Source organism: Salmo salar, chromosome 20 (assembly GCF_965601325.2).
Source record: "Salmo salar chromosome 20, fSalSal1, whole genome shotgun sequence".
Taxonomy (NCBI): Eukaryota; Metazoa; Chordata; class Actinopteri; order Salmoniformes; family Salmonidae; genus Salmo; species Salmo salar.
The window spans coordinates 45,700,871-45,721,957 of record NC_138310.1 but is presented as its reverse complement, the minus strand read 5'-3'; the positions used below and the strand labels follow the sequence as shown (position 1 = coordinate 45,721,957).

Here is a 21,087-nt window from a genome sequence, read left to right as displayed (position 1 = left end):
CAAATTCACCTTTCAGCAGGACAATAACCTAAAACACAAGATCAAATATATATTGGAGTTGCTTACCAAGACCACATTGAATGTTCCTGAGTGGCTTAGTTACAGTTTTGAATTAAATCCACTTTGGCAAGACTTGAAAATGGCTATCTAGCAATGATCAACAACCAATTTGACAGAGCTTGAAGAATTTAAAAAATAATAATGTACAAAAATAGTGTACAATCCAGGTGTGCAAAGTTCTTAGAGAGTTACCCAGAAAGATTCACAGCTGTAATCACTGCCAAAGGTGTTTCTAACATGTCATGACATGTGAATACTTATGTCAATTAGATATTTCTGTGTTTTATTTTCAATACATTTTCAAAAATGTTTAAACACATGTTTTCACTTTGTCATAATGGGGTATTGTGTGTTGATGGGTGAGATTTTTTTTTATTGAATCCATTTTGAATTCAGGCTGTAACACAATAAAATGTGGAATAAGTGAAGGGGTATGAATACTTTCTGAAGGCACCGTAGATGATGTCACAATGTAGTACTGCTTCTTTCTTTTTTCACAATCCTTATTTACACAAATAGTTGATATACTGTTTTGTATATTGTTTTACTTGTTTTTTTACAAAAAAAGAAATGCACACCTGTTGCTCACAGGAAGTAACCTAACAGAAATGTTTAATTCAGGCCTCTAGGGCTCTGTTTGTAGTGCACGGATATAATATGCCTCTCTGCAACAGCAATTTCTCTATATCACCTCCTCTCTTAGGTGGCTGTACAACTTCTATGCCAAAAAAAACTTAGTTGGCAAACATCATGTCCCACAGCATTAACACTAGAACCCACCCAGCCTGGAAACGTCTTTCTAAAATCGAAGGATCCAAATCACGTTCTGCGCATATGTTATTTTACACACACATTCAAATATCGCTCTTTACTCACCCTCTTCTGAACCCTCAACCAATTTGATCAATATGATGATGTAGTCTATGTCTGTGCCTCGTATTTCTGAACAGCTGCGATTTGAATGAACATTAAAAAAATATATATGAAGGCTACGACTATGTCTGTGGTAACGGATAACGCCGTAGGCACAAGCAAGACTCAGTCTACACATTGCATTGGGGCAAAACAATTAGTGTTTTGTGTGATGATTATGGTGCGATATAGCCTCCTGTTTAGCCAATGTTTGCAATGATGAAGAAAAAATAACATTACATCGTTGTTGATTGCCTGTCTGTGTCTTGCTTGTTTGATATGCTGTGCAGGCTACATACCGTAGCTGCATCTAAATACCTGCGTGTAACTCCCTTCCTGAAAAAATAACATAAAATTGTTAGACAACCTCTTTATGTTGTGCTTATGTTTGCAATAGCCTACTTTTACAACAGACGGAGAACTAAGTTTGTTCGAAATGTAACTGTCATTGTGGACTATTTGTGTAATTGCTTTAAGAGAGAGTGGCATTGCCTGTCTTCCCTGACTATTTAAGGAGCCTTACTTGGCCCCAGTCTTAGTGCGTCATCTATAGTTTGAAAGGTGATGAACTCTTACAAGAGCAGCAAGTATATTTTTTGATTCAATAAGTAGCAGTTGGTGTTGTTAGGCCCATTGAAATTAAGTGCTGTCTTTTCCCTAGTAGCCTAGTTAATCACTGCTGTTTGAACTGTCTGATTGCTCAGTAACTGTGATTGTCATTGTGGCCTTGGATTAGTTTCAGGCCAATTTGTGTATGCCAATTTTCTGTGTCCTGGCACCCCAATGGTGGAACAAGCTCCCCCTAAAGTCAGGACAGCGGAGTCCCTGCCCATCTTTCAAAGATGTCTGAAACCCTACCTCTTTGAAGAGTATCTTAACTCTCACGGCGCCCCCAACGCTGAATAAAACATACAGCGTGGGTTGCTCACAATGGCAATCCCAAACAAACAAATGGACAAAGAACTTAGATGAGCTGGAGTCGGATAGAGGATCGGATATTGAGCTTGAAAGCAGCATTGCTGATGAAGTCTTCACCTGATTCTGATGTTGACTTCAAGCCTCCGCCTCCGGTACCTGAGTTTTGCCAACTGAGACGGTAATCCCAACTGCCACGGTGGAAACAGAAGTCTGGGAGGGATGGCATGGTTTGGGTAGAAAGAGTGACGAGAACGCAACAGGAAGGCGGCTTTTCCAGAATATTCTCACAGAGAGAGCAGGCTCTACACCTCACGCAAAGAGACAAATTGCCAGCGCACTCCACAGATTTCTTTGCTTATGTGACATTCAGATGTTGTAGCACATCAGAGATTGCACTGTCACTCATGCGCACAGGAAAGTAAACAGTATGTGGGTGGGACATGCCTTTATTGCACTCTTGTGTATCTGTGGGGCATACGGCCGAAAAAGCAAGGATGTGGAGTCATTTTTGTCTGATAGGTGTGCAACCGCTTCAAAAGCCCTGTTTATACCTGGTCCTAACCTGCTTCCTTTGCCCTGATCTTGTCCACATTCTGATTGTGCCCAGAATTTTTGACAGGTGTAGACGATTAAAAGACACATTGTGATCTGATTGTGATCAGATCTTACTGACCACCTACAGAGGTAGTCAGGGATGCATTGTTCCCAGAAGTTTGGACAGGTGTAGACAATTAAAATACAAATTGTGATCTGATCTCCCTGACCACCTCCCGAGGTAGTCAGGGATGCATTGTGTCTGGATATCTTACAAGTGTAGATGAATCTGGACAGTGAAACCATGTAAATCATAATTATCCTGCCCTCCAAATGAAATCACAGGTGGCACCATTGACTTATGGCATCAATATTTGTCTTAAAACACATTTATGAATATGCATCCCATGGAAAATGGCGCCGACAGAGATGGTCAGCTCACTTCAGGTCCTTAGAAAACTATGCAGTTATTTGTTTTTTATGTATTATTTCTAACATTGTTAACCCAGAAAATCTCAAGTGTTATTACATTCAGCCGGGAAGAACTATTGGATATAAAAGCGAACTTACCATCATTACGACCAGGAATGCATCTTTCCCGAAGCAGATCCTTTGTTCGGACCTCCACTCTGTTCATGCGATCTTATCCCAGAGGCCGACCCAAAACAACGCAGTCGCCGCAGGAGAGGCAGACGGAGCGGCCTACTGGTCTGACTCAGAAGGCGAGCACACCATCCACCACTTCCGAGCATATTACTCGCCAATGTCCTGTTCTCTAGATATCAAGGTGGACGAAATTAGGACACAAGTTGCCTCCCAGAGAGACATCAGAGATTGTAACATTCTCTGTTTCACGGAAACATGACTCACTTGGGATATGTTGTTAGAGTCGGAACAGCCACCCGGTTTCTTCACGCATCGCGCCGACAGAAACAAACATCTCTCTGGTAAGAACAAGTGCAGGGTGTATGCCTTATGATTAACGACTCAAAGTGTAATCACAACAACATACAGGAACTCACGTCCTTTTGTTCACCTGACCTAGAATTCCTTACAATCAAATGCCATCCGCATTATCTTCCAATAGAATTCTCTTCAATTATAGTCACAACCGTGTATACCCCCCCCCCCCCCCCCCGCCATCCTGAGGCTGCATAAATTGTAGATGGGGATTTTAACAAAGCTAACCTAAGAACAATACTTCCTAAATTCTATCAGCATATTGAATGCGCGACACGAGCTGGTAGTATTCTGGATCATTGCCACTCGAACTTCTGCGATGCATACAAAGCACTCCCCCGCCCTGCCTTCGGCAAGTCTGACCATGACTCCATTTTGTTGCTCCCAGCCTATAGACAGAAACTAAAACAAGAAACGCCCGTGCTCAGGTCAATACAACGCTGGTCTGACCAATCGGATTCCATGCTTCAAGATTGCTTCGATCACGTGGACTGGGATATGTTCCGGATAGCCTCAGACAACAACATTGAGGAATACGCTGACTCGGTGAGCGAGTTTATTAGCAAGTGCATCGGAGATGTCAAACCTTTGGGACTATTAAAACCTTCCCTAACCAGAAACCGTAGATTGATGGCAGCATTTGCACAAAACTGAAAGCGCAAACCACCGCTTTTAATCATGGCAGGCGACCAGAAACATGACCTGAATACAAGCAGTGCAGCTATTCCCTCCGCAAGGCAATCAAACAAGCAAAGCGTCAGTATGGAGACAATGTACAGTCACAATTCAACGGCTCAAACACGAGACGTATGTGGTAGGGTCTACAATCAATCCCGGATAACAAAAAGAAAACCAGCCCCGTCGCGGACATCGACGTCTTGCTCCCAGACAAATTTAACAACGTCTTTGCTCACTTTGAGGACAATACAGTGCCACTGACACGGCCCGCTACCAAAGCCTGTGGGCTCTCGTTCTTCGTGGCCAACATGAGTAAAACATTTAAACCGTGTTAGGTCCCGTGTGGCTCAGTTGGTAGAGCATGGTGTTTGCAACGCCAGGGTTGTGGGTTGGATTCCCACGGGGGATCAGTACAAAAAAAAAAAAAAAAATGAAATGTATGAATTCACTACTGTAAGTCGCTCTGGATAAGTGTCTGCTAAATGACTAAAATGTAAAAAATGTGTTAAACCTCGTAAGGCTGCCGGCCCAGACGGCATCCCTAGCCGCGTCCTGGCTGGTCTGTTGACAGACATATTCAACCTATCCCAGTCTGATGTCCCCACATGCTTCAAGATGGCCACCATTGTTCTTGTTCCCAAGAAAGCTAAGGTTACTGAACTAAATTACTATTGCCCCATTGCACTCACTTCTGTCATCATGAAGTACTTTGAGAGACTAGTCAAGGATCATATCACCTCCACCTTACCGCTCCAATAGGTCCACTGACGATGCAATCGCCATCATACTGCCCTATCCCATCTGGACAAGAGGAATACCTATGTAAGAATGCTGTTTATTGACTACAGCTCAGCATTTAACACCATAGTACCCTCCAGACTCGTCATTAAGCTCGAGACCCTGGGTCTTGACCCCGCCCTGTGCAACTGGGTCCTGGACTTTCTGACGTATCACTAGTCACTTTAAATAACGCCACTTTAATAATGTTCACATATCCTACATCACTCATCTCATATGTATATACTGTATTCTACACCATCTACTGCATCTTGCCTATAACGCATACCATCGCTCATCCATATATTTAAATGTACATATTCATATTCATCCCTTTACATGTCTGTATTTGTGTGTGTAAGGTAGTTGTTGTGAATTTGTTAGATTACTTGTTTGATATTACTGCATAGTCGGAACTAGAAGCACAAGCGTTTCGCAACACTCGCATTAACATCTGCTAACCCTGTGTATGTGACCAATAAAATATGATTTGAATATTATTTTAAAAAACAATATCTGTCAAATGATTTGCATACAGGGAAATTTGGTCACAGTGTGGACACGGTGGATGGGTAAGAGACATTTTAATACTATGTGTAGATGCAACGGTTTATACGTGGGCACAATCAGAATATGGACAAGATCAGGACAAAGGACGCATGCTAGCCGCAGGTATAAACAGGACTAGAGAGATTATTCTAGTTTTGATGACAAGGAGACAAGACCAATATGTGTGCAGACAGACAGGTTTGCCGCTCTCAGACATCTGGACAAGTTCTGTAAAGAATTGCATTACTTGTTACAAGCCAGGAGAGAACATAACTGTTGATGAGCAACTGTTCCCAACCAAAGCTTGTGCCGTTTTACCCAATACATGGCCAACAAACCAGACAAATGTGTATTTAAGTTATGGTTATGCCAAAACCAAGTACTTGCTCAATGGCTTTCCATATCTGGGGAAAGATTAAACCAGGCCAGCGGGTGAGCGACGGTCTGAGACTGTGGTTTTGAGACTTGTGGGGCCTTACATAGGCAAAGGCAGAAATGTGTCTATGGACAACTTCTTTACATCAATTTCCCTGGCAGCCAAGTTGATTCGTAAAGAAGACCTGCTCGGAAGAGTGAACAAACAGATGGGAGCTGCATGGTCCTCAGCACCATGCATCCCAGTGTTGCCATTGGCATTGACCAGAAGAAGAAACTGGAGACGGTGACAGATTACAATCGCACAAAGGTAGACTATATGACCAAAATCCCAAATCATGGGCATTAATAGGGAGTTGATTCCCTTTGCTACTATGTCAGCCACCACTGTTCTGGGAAGGCTTTCCCCTACATGTTGGAACATTACTGCGGGGACTTGCTTCCATTCAGCCACAAGAGCATTAGTGAGGTCGGGCACTGATATTGGACGATTAGGCCTGGCTTACATTCGGCTTGCCAATTCATCCTACAGGTGGGGTTGAGGTCAAGGCTCTGTGCAGGCCAGTCAAGTTCTTACACACCGATCTTGACAAACCATTTCTGTATGGACCTCGCTTTGTGCACGGGGGAATTGTCATGCTGAAACAGCAAAGGGCCTTCCCCAAACTGTTGCCACAAAGTTGGAAGCACAGAATCGTCTAGAATGTCATTGTATGCTGTAGCATTAAGATTGCCCTTCACTGGAACTAAGGGATCTAGCCCGAACCATGAAAAACAGCTCCAGACCATTATTCCTCCTCCACCAAACTTTACAGTTGGCGCTATGCATTGGGGCATCCGCCAAACCCAGATTCATCTGTCGGACTGCCAAATGGTGAAGCGTGATTCCATACTCGAGAGAACACTTTTCAACTGCTCCAGAGTCCAATAGCGAAGAGATTTACACCACTCCATTGCTCATGGTGATCATAGGCTTATGTAAAGCTGCTCGGCCATGGAAATCCCTTTCATGAAGCTCCCGACGAACAGTTCTTGTGCTGATGTTGCTTTCAGAGGCAGTTTGGAACTTGGTAGTGAGTGTTGCAACCAAGGACAGACTATTTTTACACTCTGCATTCCTGTTCTGTGAGCTTGTGTGGCCTACCACTTTGCGGCTGTGCCGGTGTTACTCCTAGACGTTTCCACGTCACAATAACAGCACTTATAGTTGACCGGGGCAGCCCAAGCAGGGCAGAAATTTGACGAACTGGAAAGGTGGCATCCTATGACAGTGCCACGTTGAAAGTCACTGAGCTCTTCAGTATGGCCATTCTACTGCCAATGTTTGTCTATGGAGATTGCATGGCAGTGTGCTCAATTTTATACACCTGTCAGCAACAGATGTGGCTGAAATAGCCGAATCCACTATTTTGAAGGGGTGTCCACATACTAATGGACAATAAAGTTGTAGTGTTTCCACTGAAACTAGAGATCCTTTTGACACAAAGAATCACATAAATTCTGCGAGGATTCAGTTCTCAGTATGTGGCGGGCTGACTTTTTTAGGGGAGAAAACTATTCTGTGGAAAGCAACTAAGCAGTTTTTGAGATTTCAAAATAGATAGATTAAAACAGACAGGAACAGCTTCCATTCACACTGAAAGGTACCTTCTGAGCAGTGTGGCTCAGCACAGCTTTCAAACATCTGCCATTTCCGTATGTTTGAGGCAAACACCTGCAGCTCACATCTTGACATTAGAAGTCATGCAAAATATATTCAGTTGTTTTTAAGAATGTAACGGTAATCTAAATACATGTATTAAAATGTAAATTGGGGCTGATTACAGTTATTTAATTTTTGTAATGTGATTACCTAATCCCTGTTACAGGTTATCCGTTACTACCCAACCCTGTTCACGATACAGTCACACACAAACGCAAACAAAGACATTATGTCATCTCCAGACAGTTTTTTGGGATATGACAGAGGTTGCGTCTCAAATGACACCCTATTCCCTAATATAATGAACTCTTTTTGACCAGGGCCCATACGGCTCTGGTCATAAGTAGTGCACTAAGTTGGAAATAGGTTGCTTTCTGGGACGCAGACAGAGTTTGGCAGCACCTTGAAGAAAGCCCGTTGGAAGGTAGGACTTGAGTCGACGGTCATGTCCCCAACAGTGACATGTGACAGACAGTGCAAGAGGAGCAGAGAGAATCCTCCCACTGACTGCAGTCTCTGGCGACGCACAAACACCGTCTTCTCAGCCTCCTACCAACACATGACATCAGTTAGTAGCAAACAGATGTGGCACAGATGTTAACATCACAAACATCAGATGCTAAACTGCAAGATTCAGAGCTGTCATTCAATCCTAAAGGGAAATAGATTTTATTGATGTTGATTATCGTGTACAACATGCACACTGTTCCCCAATGCATATTTTATTCCAAAATAGAAATGTAGTCTCTCTCCATCCCTCCATCCCTCCCTCCCTCCCTCTCTCTCTAGCTCATGCACACACAGCGGAAATTGGGACATCACCTGATAAAAGAAGGAATTTCGGAAGGCATTGTATTTGTAGTTATTGGATGGAAGACTAGTTGCTATCTGGAGTGACACTGCTGGAGTCTATGGAAGTAATATTATTAACAATTGGTGCTAAGAACATTCACACTGACAAAGAAAAATACTTTTAGACAGACAGTAAAGACCACATATGATTAATTAATCTCCTTTTGATAGGAAAGATGAGTTAAACAATGCTTTGAACTATGACTCCTTCACAAACCTTTCTCAGTATGTGGGAGAGAAAGTGAGTGACTAACCAGTTCGAGAGTATGTAGTGTTTGCAGTAGGAATAGCCCATGGTGGTAGACCAGGAACTCTCTGGGATTAAGACAATCTGGGTCAAGAAGGAGCAGCTCTCCTTCACACTCCCACTGTGCATCCAGATAGTCAATAAAAGAGCTCGCTCTGCCTGAAATACAGAAATAATCTATAAATCCAGTTGCCCATTTCTGCTTGCTGGGTTATCAATTCACACTTCACGTAGCACAAGTAGTCTAGGAACTCTAAAAAGGCTGTGTATTATCACAATTGAAAGCATACATTTTAGGTCAAGTAAAGTTGTATTGAGTGTTGTGGGTGTGACATTTGGTAATAATTATCAAAGCACCAAAGCAGTCGTTAACAGGGTATTGTCTTTTTGGCAACGGCTATTTTGTCTTTTTTACTTTTGTCTTTTGCTTGTTTTCACTTTGATTCAGATCTTTTTCTAGTTCCTTCACAACCACAGCTGGTAGAGATTTTCCCTGAACAAGTGGTCCGGTTTGGCCTTTTGGTTGCATTTTGGTTGTGTAATTTTGTGACTAATTTTAGAGTCAGACTGAAACAAATCATATTATTATGAATTCTATGTATTTTCTATGGTTTTCTCACCTTGTCTCACATAGCGATCTTAAGATGAATGCACCGACTGTAAGTCGCTCTGGATAAGAGAGTCTGCCAAATGACTCAAATGTAAATGTAAACAACGAGGGCCAAAGGGAGGGGAATTATGACTCCCGGTGTAGCAAAACCTCGGAGGATAAGAAGCAGCTGTGGTGTTATCTTGCTATGTCAGCCATCTTAGCTGCTTTTTTCCCGTGATGGTGGGGTGATTTGATTATGATGGATGGTCAGTGTTAGGGAAGCTACTCTGAAAATATAGTTTACCAAGCTACCAATTACTTCACACTGGAAGAAGTTAAGCTACGCTAATGCTACCCTTAAACAAAAAGTATACTTTACTTAACTAAAGTTACTTTCAGAAAGTAGTTCACTTCATCTAAACTACAGTACTACGTGAAAAATGATCATATGTATATCATCAGACTACAAATTCCAAGAACAGATCACTTTGGGGTCATTTGGTAACATACTGTAATGTGTAATTTAGCTTATTAATCACAAAAACAATGATTCAAGTGAGAATTACGCAGGCCTGATGGCGAAAAAGAAAGACAATTATTACATAGCTCCAGTAGTTAGCTACACCGCAACATGGGAAAAAAAGTAATTAACTAAGTTGAAATTAGTTCAAATACCAGCAAGATACTGCAAAATGTAGTTAAATTACTAGTTGAAATACATGTAGTTCACTACTTCCCAACACTGTGGATGGTAATCCTTATCTAAGAATTACGTTATTTGTATAGTGCATACCATGACAGTTTGTTTCAAAGTGCTCCTCACAAAAATTATATCTAATCTCTAATCTCCCAACTGTCTTCCTTCCTGTCCCGTTTCTCTGTTTAGACTTTTACTGTTTCTGAAATAGTCTTCTTAATGATTCCTTATTGAACGTCAGAGTTGGTCTCAAATATTAACAACTACCGTGTCAAATTGCATTTGTGTTGAACAAGGACTGGCTGAAAGAGTCCCTCACAAAGCCTTTTAGTTCAAAGAGGTGGTACACTATGTTCTTACTCAGATCTTTCTCCATGCCAATGTCATCCTTTACTTCCTCTTTGGGGGGTTTGGTTATTGATTTTGGTACAAACTATTTGGTGACTAAAGGTTTGCCACAAGAGAAGTACGTATAAAAATAAACATTGTTCGGTTTGTTATTGTGTATTGTTCGGTTATTATATATTGTGGTATGTGGTGGAGCAATCGTGTGTGTGAGGGTCCTCTTTAATCTCTACAATTCTTGGCCCAAACACATCACAGGACGTTTGTAATCTGCGTTTTACTCTACAGGCTATTGCGTAACCCACCGTCGAGCTCCCCCCTCAGGAGTCCTGCATCTCGCGCTGGGCCCCTCAGCTTCCTCTCCACACCCTTTAGCAGCTGGAAGAGTGGGGAGAGCTCCAGCAGTTTATCCCACTCCCCCTCTGTATGGGAAACATCATCACAGACTTATACCGTACACACACACTGTACACATAGAGCAGGTCACACATAAACATTTACATGCCATTATGAGACACTCATCTCAGAGCTACTTTTACAACAAGTCATCCTTGTGATCTTGTTTGAGAAGTTCTGTAATTCGTCCAAACACTATATGTAGTCAATGTGTTACCCACAAGGTGGAGACATAGTCAAAGCACTTGAGTAGAATTGAAACGAGATGAGATTACAATTTCTCTGCACACAGTTATAGTGAAAACAAAAGAATAGTCTTGTTAAATCTTTATTTTGTAATAAAGAGCACATTTCAATGTTGTTCTTTACCTGACAGTGTGGGGACACAGACATGTGACTGCTGAACAGATTCTTTCATAGGCTGGCCCTCTGTGAAGGAATGGGACATCATTAGGACTCTTCATAAATATGATCAGCAGAGCCTATGATGAAGTAAAGGTAATTCATTTATTAAATCATTAATCAATTAATCTTACCTTGTGAGTGTATGTCGGAGATTGCAGTTTTTCTGTGAGCTGTCTGTGAGTGAGTAGGACTGGGCTGGGGGACACTGGGGCCCTTAGAATCCTGGTCCTGAGGCTGAGCTTTCATTGGTTCTCTCAGAGACTGGGTGGAGATTCCTTCATAGATATCTCTCACTGTTAACAACAGTAACTCATCAAAAATAGATCCCTTTTTACTAGATAAGGCAGTGTTATGAACAACAAGCAACCGCAGTAGAATGGTTCTATCACATAGAACAGTGTGAACAGTCTATCTGTGACAACCCACAACACTAGTGTCGCCAGTACCATGCTCCAACCAACCGAGCCATCTGAACCACTAGGACCACTGTCTATTGCGCCTACCTTTAACCACAGGCACGGACTCTGTCCATGCACGAGAACATGTCTCCAATCCAAACGTCTGTTTTGTTGACAAACCTACAAACACACATTTGACAAAAAAGCTATATAAACAACATCCTTATCAGAAAAAACAAGACTGAAAAATGCAACATAATGCTTGCTGAGGTACTAGAGATGCGCTGGCGGTAGGTGCTCGGGGAGAGACTTGGCTGTTTGTTGTCCTCCAGTAGCTGAATGAGTCGCTCCAGGAGAGGCACAGCTTTCTGCTGGGTCAACGACACCACCTTCAGAGGGTTACTGGGGACCATCAGCCTGGCCAGCCCAAACTCCTTGTACCAGAAGGAACCTGATAACACAGACTGGATAGAAAGATACGCTCAATGGCAACACTAGTCGACTATATTAAAGGGATAGTTTATTCAATAACAAATATACAGTGAGCTCCAAAAGTATTGGGAACCTGAACAATTGTTTGTGAAATTATACAATGACTATTAGGTCAAAGAAATTACAGCACTTTTTGTACATAGTCCCCACAATACCAAAGGTATTGCTAGAAATTCACTTACAGTATACACTACTGGTCAAAAGTTTTAGAAAACCTACTAATTCAAGGGTTTTTCTTTATTTTTACTATTTTCAAAATTGTAGAATAATAGTGAAGACATCCAAACTATGAAATAACACATATGGAATCATGTAGTAACCAAAAAAGTGTTAAATAAATCAAGATATATTTTGTATTTGAGATTCTTCAAAGTAGCCACCCTTTGCCTTGATAACAGCTTTGCACACTCTTGGCATTCTCTCAACCAGCTTCACCTGGAATGCTTTTCCAACAGTCTTGAAGGAGTTCCCACATATGCTGAGCACTTGTTGGCTGCTTTTCCTACAAGGTAGGAAATAGTAAAAAATTAAGAAAAACCCTTGAATGAGTAGGCGTGTCCAAACCTTTGACTTGTACTGTAAGTATTAAAGCAGTAAAAAATTAAGTATTTGGTCCAATATGCATCGCACGCAATGACTACATCAAGGTTGTGACTCTTCAAATTGTTTGGATGGATTTGCTGTTTGTTTTGCTTGTGTTTCAATTGCTTTTGTACCCAATAGAAATTAATGGTAAATAATGCATTATTGTGTAATTTTGGAGTCACTTTTATTGTAAATAAGAATATAATTTGTTTCTAAACTCTTCTACATTAATGTGGATGCTACCAAGACTAAGGACAATCCTGAATGAATCGTGAATAATGATGAGTGAGAAAGTTAGATGTACAAATATCATGCCCCCAAGACATGCTAACCTATTTATTACAATAAAAGGGGAGGATAATTTTTTTGGGGGGGGGGTGATATTTGTGCTTCTGTAACTTTCTCACTCATCATTATCCGTAATCATGGTAGCATCCATATTAATGTAGAAGTGTTTAGAAACATATTCTATTCTTATTTACAATAAAAGTGACTCCAAAATGACAATACATTATTTACCATTCATTTCTATTGGGCACAAAATCATCTGAAACACAACCAAAACAAACAGCAAATGCATCCGACCAATTTGTAGTCACAAGCTTGATGTTGTCATTGCATGCTGTGAATATGGGACCAAATACTTAACTTTTACTACTTTAATACCCAATACTTTTGGTCCCCTAAAATGGGGGGTGGGGGGGGAGGTACTGTAATTTCTAAATGGTTTACCCGATATAGATGAAAATAAAGCTGACAGTTTGCACTTTAACCTCATAGTCATGGTATCAAATCCAAAGTTCTGGAGTACATAGCCAAAACTACAAAACATTTGTCACCTTCCCAATTGGGCTCCAGAGTGGCGCAGTGGTCTAAGGAACTGCATCTCAGTGCTTGAGGCATCACTACAGACACCCTGGTTCGAATCCAGGCTGTATCACAACTGACCGTGATTGTATTCCTTTCTGCCTGTGCTTACCTGCGCTGTATCTGCACGGAGCTGGCAGAGTTCTCGGACACAGCGCAGCTCTATAAGAGCAGCATCTAGTTCTGCCTGCCTGGAGTTTAGCTGCTCCCATATTTCTTTCTGTCTCCGTTTCCCATCCTGGGAGACATACAAGAGAGACTCAAAACAACACATTTCCATATTTGTGAGTCATTGTGACACATTCATTTCTTGTACATTAACATGCATTCATCTGCAGATTACAATCCCCTTAATAAATTATACAATTCATCTTCACCGTAAAAGGATTTTGTTTTTCTAGTGAGCAAGCTTTTTAGTCTAGGACTAAGCTTAATCTTTGTCCGGGAAACCGGCCCCTTGTGTTTACTTGATCTATATGTTTGCGTAATCGGATTGAACTATGCTAGATCTGACCACGACATGGATTGATGGCGTCTGCTCTCCTCTCTGTGCTGTCCATCTTTCCTGGTCCTGCTGCAGTTTCTCCACGCACACGTTCACCCTGTCCAGCCCAGCCACCAGCTCTGTCTGCCAGCAGCACTGCTGCTCCCACTCCTTATCATCACCTAAACACAGTAAGACACACACAGACACGTGCTGAGTTGTGGTAACACAGTATAAGCCACATTTATGATTCCCCACCGGAGATCGGGGCTCAATCCCAGCCACCACTTTTTCCACTGTTACTCTCCTCCTCTGAATTCCTTATTCTAAATAAAGTTAAAATCCATAAAATATACACACACATCACAAGGTAGCCTAATATGCAATCAAAAGTATATTACAATATAGCTTTGAGCTATGGATAAGCCTATCCAAATCCACTCTCTAACGATTAACTGAAGACTTGCAATACCTTGAGTGAGGATGAGCAGAACGCGAGGAGGCAGGAGCAGAGACAGGTCTGAGAGCTGGGATGCTCTCCTCTGGGCTTCTGACTGGCCAGCCTCATGAAGCTCCGCTGCAGCCTCCCTCAGCTGCCTCTCGGTGTCCACCCAGTGGGCCTACAGTGCACACACTCACACACACACACACACACACACACACACACACACACACACACACACACACACACACACACACACACACACACACACACAGAATGGATAAGGATCTCCATTATACAGTAATGCCACTAGGGAGATTAACATAAATCAAAATGACATGTATGCATTCAAACAATTCAGCAGAAGACAAATCCTTTCCTGTTTGTTGAGGACTGAGCAGCCCCATCCATCTGCCTGCCCAGCCTAGTTCAGCTTACCTGCTCAGAGTCCTCCTGAGTGGCCACAAGGACACAGTGCTGCAGAGCTGCATCCAGATCCCCAAGAAGCTCCTCCTCCTTCTGTTTCTCCTCTTTCCAGTACCTGTTCCTCAGACACCACTCCTTCCGCAGGGCCTCCACCTGGCATGCACAACAAGTCAACAAGAGATACATGTGATTTATCCTATGGAACTCAATCACTGTGTGTTGATTATGTTAGTTGTTTGAACAAGGGACGGAAAAGCACTCAAACGCAACATGTTGGAGCCATTGTGTGCTTAACCTGTCATTTTGGGAACATGTATATTGACAATGGCCAAGTTGAACGTGTTGAAAAGAAAAGCAACCAGTGTAATTTATCTTTCTTACCAGCACACTGTCAGTATTATCTCCCAGAGCCAGGCAGTATGAAGCAGTAACAGGCACAACAGTCTGTCTGGACACATCCAGGCGAACCCCCACAACAGGAGCCAGCACCTCTGTTACAGGGTCCACTGTCAGGGCCCCAAAACGAATCGCAACTAGTCCTGTCGAATAACATACAGTAGCACAGAAATACTGATATGATACACTATAAGTGTATGGCAATCAAATATATTAAATGTACTTCTGTATCAGGCAATCAGTCAGTCCATCCATCATCCAATCACCTTTGCCATCTGGGTCCTCCATGGTTCCAGCCAGGGGGACAGTGAGTCCTGACACAGGGTCCATTTGAGCCCCCAGGACGGGGACCGTTAGGCCAGAGCCCTGTGGATCAGGATACTCCATCCCAGGCAGTGCCGGGAGGGACAGATCAGCACCAGGGAGATGGATTTCTCCTAATGTAGTAGGATACAGATGTCAGGTCCCCATAACTCTTAACCCTTTTTACCCCGAAAGCAGTGGGAATAAGGGGCAGCCAGGAAGACAGTGGCACTTTTTGACGGACAAAACGGATTGATGTATTTTTTCAGCCGTTTTCATCCGCCACTGTCTACCCCGGCCTAAACTTGGCCTTCCATTCGCTCTATTTCTAAACATCTGGATTGGGAGTAAGGATTCAATCAGATCATCGTTAACCCGCTGTAACCGACAAACGCATAGCTTATTATTGCTCTTGTTAAGACTGTGTTGGAGCTGTCAAATCCATCAGCGGCTAATCTTGCGGTCATTGTCACAAAACCATAACCATCCCGACTCCCACCCGCGTGAGAAGTTCAGAACAAGAAAGCGTAGGCTATATAGAAAATAATGACACTTAAATTGAAAATCATTCAACAAAATAATAAAGATTTATATCAGCCTAAATGAGGTGTAGATTACATCACAAATCCCAGGGTTCAAACTGCATGGGATTTCTAGTAATGCGATGGCAATGTCCACAATAGGTATAATGCTGGGTGTCGCTTGTGGATTTGATCCTTTCAATGCATTTACACCTCCGACACGCCTAAACAAAAGCAATGATAAGCAATGCATTTGTTGGTTACCGCGGGTTAAGGCTGATCTGATTGAATTCTGGACAAAAATAACTGGCAAAGTACACAAGCACGTGTGAAAACAACCTACCTTGGACGCCACCATCTTGGGCAACGCCCCAGGCCCAGTCCAGCAGGGTCTCCAGCCGGCTCAGCAGCTGCAGGTGACAGTGTAGCCCTTTCACCCAGGCCTGCTCCAACTCCTTGGCTGCAGCCTGGATCCGTCCCAGCTCAGTCTCCTTCCTCTGGGCCTGCAGACCCCGCAAACCCATCTCCCCAGAGCCCCAGTCCTCTCTGAGCCCACGCAGAAGCTCCACCAGGCGGATACGGGCAACCAGAGTCTGGCTGTTCAGTAGAGCCTGGAACCCCCCGGCATGAGGCACCAGCTTCCCAGCCCGGATGCTACCGCCGCCCACCCGGACCACCATGCTGCTCAGGGGCTCGATGAAGGACTCACCCAGGAGGAGGCCGCCTACCGGAAGCACCGCTCCTAGAGAGAGGGATATGACATTATGTGTAGGGCCAGGAGTTTGTCCTTACCATTTGACCTGACCAAGAGGAACTTAGTGTCCTAGTTACAGTTTTTCCTGGTTCAGGTCAAGTGGTCAAGGAAAACTCCTGGTCCTAATTATGATTAAGTCACCAGTAGATAGGCTATTGTCTTTTTTTAACTTTTCTTTCTTTACTTTCTTCCCGAGACCAGAGGAGTAAAAAAAATCTCAGAATACTCAGCTTCCATTCAGTCAGCGCATAAAACCACTTCACCAGGCCAAATATATACACTCCTTTCTTGAAACATTAATACGGTATCTTAACAGCCTTTATATCTATTATAGACAAGTTTGCGCAGTGGAGAACCTATAGGCCTTCAGTGTGTGACAGGTTCGTGATTCTGAAAGGACACCAACAGGGACGTCACTTGACATTCAGAACATCCGGGGCTCAGACCTGAAGACCTGACTCGGAGGGGGGTCCCTGCGCGGCCGAAATGAAGCGCCCCGTACTCTTGGCCTCCCCCAAACTAGAAGTGAACATTTTGCAGAAACAACGCGATGTCGCATATCTCACCGCTTTCTTCCATGCGCTGTGCTCTCCTGATGCCAAACTTCCTAATATTAGTTTAATGGATTGTGGTCAGTAAACCCATGGAATATATTGTTAATAGTACAAATTACAAGTGCATAAATATTTCGGAATGTTCCATATAGACAACTTGTTGGAGAAGGTATGTATTATTTTGGTTGCAATGTTTTCATAAACAATGTCCAATATTCGATTGAAAAAACAACTCATGGTGTTGGTCACAACAAATGTGAGATTGTCATGCTTTGCGCACTGTGCAGTTCCAACATAATCCAAAGGGTTATGCCATCCTTTGGATTATGTTGCAACTGCGTAAATTTACATTAGCAGTAGGCTTGTATTATAACTGTAGAGTGCAGGGTACCCAGAAAACTTTTGCAGATAATATGTACAAACTCATGCACCAAACACTTGAAAATCATGATTTTATAATATTTGTGGTAATAAATCCGATTCCAAGCTCAATTGGCTACAGGACAATATTTCTACCTATTTAATTAAACAAAAAAAACAATATATTGCCTACTTGTCCGCTGAAAACAACTTTCCTGTTGAGGGTAGCATCAAGCTATATTGCCTATTTGTTCGATTTTCAAAGCGTGTTATTATGAACAGTGGGGGAAAAAAGTATTTGATCCCCTGCTGATTTTGTACGTTTGCCCACTGATAAAGAAAGGATCAGTCTATAACTTTAATGGTAGGTTTATTTTAACAGTGAGAGACAGAATAACAACAAAAATATCCAGAAAAACGCATGTCAAAAATGTTATAAATTGATTTGCATTTTAATGAGGGAAATAAGTATTTGACCCCCTCTCAATCAGAAAGATTTCTGGCTCCCAGGTGTCTTTTATACAGGTAACGAGCTGAGATTAGGAGCACACTCTTAAAGGGAGTGCTCCTAACCGCAGCTTGTTACCTGTAAAAAAGACACCTGTACACAGAAGCACTCAATCAATCAGATTCCAAACTCTCCACCATGGCCAAGACCAAAGAGCTCTCCAAGGATGTCAGGGACAAGATTGTAGACCTACACATGGCTGGAATGTGTAACACAAAATCAACCACAAAGACCAGGGAGATTTTCCAATGTCTCACAAAGGCAGTGGTGGAAAAAAATATCCAATTGTCATACTTGACTAAAAGTATAGATACCTTAATAGAAAGTTACTCAAGTAAAAGTGAAAGTCACCCAGCAAAATTGTAGTGTAGTGTAACTGTAGTGTAACTGATTTTACTCATTTCATTAGTACTGTACAAAGTTAGGTATGAAAAGTAGAAGTAAAAGTATAAATAATTTCAAATTCCATATATTAAGCAAAGCAGACAGCACCATTTTCTTGTTTTTAAAATGTACAGATAGCCGGGGGCATACTCCAACACTCAGACATTATTTACAAAAGATGCATTTGTGTTTAGTGAGTCCGCTAGACCATAGGCAGCAGGGATGACCACATGTTCTCTTGATAAGTGCGTCAATTTCACCATTTCCCTGTCCTGCTAAGCATTCAAATCCTTTCCCTTTCAAAATGTAATGAGTACTTTGGGTTGTCAGGGAAAATGTATGGAGTTAAAAGTACTTTATTTTCTTTAGGAATGTAGTGAAGTTAAAGTAAAAGTTGTCAAAAATATAAATAGTAAAGTAAAGTACAGACACCCCAAAAAACTACTTAAGTAGTACTTTAAAGTATTTTTACTTAAGTACTTTACACCACTGCACAAAGGGCACCTATTAGTAGATGGGTAAAAATGAAAAAAAAGACATTGAATATCCCTTTGAGCATGTTGAATGTATTAAGTACACTTTGGATGGTGTATCCATACACCCAGTCATTACAAAGATACAGGCACCCTTCCTAAATCATTAGCCGGAGAGGAAGGAAAACGCTCAGGGATTTCACCATGAGGGAAATGGTGACTTTAAAACAGTTTAATGGCTGTGATAAGAGAAAACTGAGGACGGATCAACAACATTGTAGTTACTCCACAATACTAACCTAATTGACAGTGAAAAGAAGGAAGCCTGTATAGAATACAAATATTCCAAAACAAACATCCTGCAAAAAATGTAGCAAAGCCATTCACTTTTTGTCCTGAATAAAAAGTTATGTTTGGGGAAAATCCAATACAACACATTACTGAGTACCACCCTCCATATTTTCAAGCATAATGGTGGCTGCATCATGTTATGGGTATGCTTGTAATCGTTAAGTTTTCCACCGGACACTGCGAGATGAATTGACCATTCAGCAGGACAATAACCTAAAACAGAAGGCCAAATCTACACTGGTGTTGCTTACCAAGAAGACAGTGAATGTTTCTGAGTTTCTGAGTTACATGATTGACCTAAATCTGCTTAAAAATCTATGGCAAGACCTAAAAATGGTTGTCTAGCAATTATTAACAACCAATTTGACATAACTTGAAGAATTTTGAAAAGAATAATATGCAAATGTTGCACAATGCAGGTGTGGAAATCTCTTAGAGACTTACCCAGAAAGACTCACAGCTGTAATCACTGTCAAAGGTGCTTCTACAAAGTATTGACTCAGGGGCAGAGGTGGTTCTAGCTTGTACGGCTCCTTTGGCGAACCCCCTCTTCAGTGCCCCCCCACCAACAACAAAAAAACACCCCATTCTGCACTAACTGTAATTTTTATTCAGACATTTGGAACAACACAAATAAATAATCATAACATTTAAAACTATATAAATATAAAAATGTATATAAAAATAAAACATGTAAAAAAGACAAATAGAAACAAATTTGTGTTGATTTGGCACTCGAGCATCAATACATTACCCATCCCCCAACACTATTATTCTGAACGATTTTGCATATATATCTTTTTAAATAAACAAAATAAATAACAAAAAATTAAATAGCAGCAGTAAAATAACAGTAGTGAAGCTATATAAAGGGGGTACTGGTACAGGCGGTACTGGTACAGTGTGCACAAATTAGTCGTGGTAATTGAGGTAATATGTACATGTAGGTAGAGTTAAAGTGACTATGCATAGATTATAAACAGAGAGTAGCAGCAGCGTAAAAGAGGGGGCGGGGGACAATGCAAACAGTCTGTGTAGCCATTTGATTAGCTGTTCAGGTATCTTATGGCTTAGGGGTAGAAGCTGTTAAGAAACCTTTTGGACCTAGACTTGGAGCTCCGGTACCGCTTGCCGTGCAGTAGCAGAGAGAATAGTCTATCACTAGGGTGGCTGGAGTCTTTAACAATTTTTAGGCCTTCCTCTGACACTGCCTGGTATAAAGGTCCTGGATGGCAGGAAGCTTGGCCCCAGTGATGTACTGGGACGTACGCATTACCCTATGTAGTGCCTTGCGGTCGGAGGCTGAGCAGTTGCCATACCAGGCAGTGATGCAACCTGTCAGGATGCTCTCGATGGTGCAGCTGTAAAACCTTTTGAGGATCTGAGGACCCATGCCAAGTCTTTTCAGTCTCCTGAGGGGGAATAGGTTTTGTCGTGGCCTCATCACGACTGTCTTGGTGTGTTAGGATCGTAATAGTTTGTTGGTGATGTGGACACCATGGAACTTGAACCTCTCAACCTGCTCCACTGCAGCCCCGTTGATGAGAATGGGGGCGTGCTCGGTCCTCCTTTTCCTGTAGTCCACAATCATCTCCTTTGTCTTGATCACGTTGAGGGAGAAGTTGTTGTCCTTGCACCACACTGCCAGGTCTCTGATCTCCTCCCTATAGGCTGTCTCATCGTTGTTGGTGATCAGGCCTACCACTGTTGTGTCATCGGCAAACTTAATGATGGTGTTAGAGTTATGCCAGGCCATGCAGTCATGAGTGAACAGGGAGTACAAGAGGGGA

The 21,087-nt window shown here is 42.2% G+C and overlaps 1 protein-coding gene across 1 annotated transcript in view; it reads right to left on the bottom strand.

Annotated features, from left to right (window-relative positions):
* Nucleotides 1–6,527: 6,527 nt before the first annotated feature.
* The window catches only part of LOC123729204 (uncharacterized), a 46,278-nt gene continuing 31,718 nt past the window's right edge, over nt 6,528–21,087 (bottom strand). The window contains exons 16-30 of the mRNA XM_082966089.1: nt 16,257–16,655; nt 15,356–15,526; nt 15,075–15,232; nt 14,706–14,846; nt 14,298–14,445; nt 13,856–14,007; nt 13,454–13,579; nt 11,681–11,861; nt 11,503–11,577; nt 11,131–11,292; nt 10,964–11,023; nt 10,504–10,620; nt 8,572–8,723; nt 8,288–8,374; nt 6,528–8,014 (exon numbers count right to left, since the gene is read on the bottom strand). Coding sequence (XP_082822215.1) covers nt 7,817–8,014; nt 8,288–8,374; nt 8,572–8,723; nt 10,504–10,620; nt 10,964–11,023; nt 11,131–11,292; nt 11,503–11,577; nt 11,681–11,861; nt 13,454–13,579; nt 13,856–14,007; nt 14,298–14,445; nt 14,706–14,846; nt 15,075–15,232; nt 15,356–15,526; nt 16,257–16,655 — 2,327 coding nt within the window. The 3' untranslated portion in view covers nt 6,528–7,816. The remainder of the gene's footprint in view (nt 8,015–8,287; nt 8,375–8,571; nt 8,724–10,503; nt 10,621–10,963; nt 11,024–11,130; nt 11,293–11,502; nt 11,578–11,680; nt 11,862–13,453; nt 13,580–13,855; nt 14,008–14,297; nt 14,446–14,705; nt 14,847–15,074; nt 15,233–15,355; nt 15,527–16,256; nt 16,656–21,087) is intronic.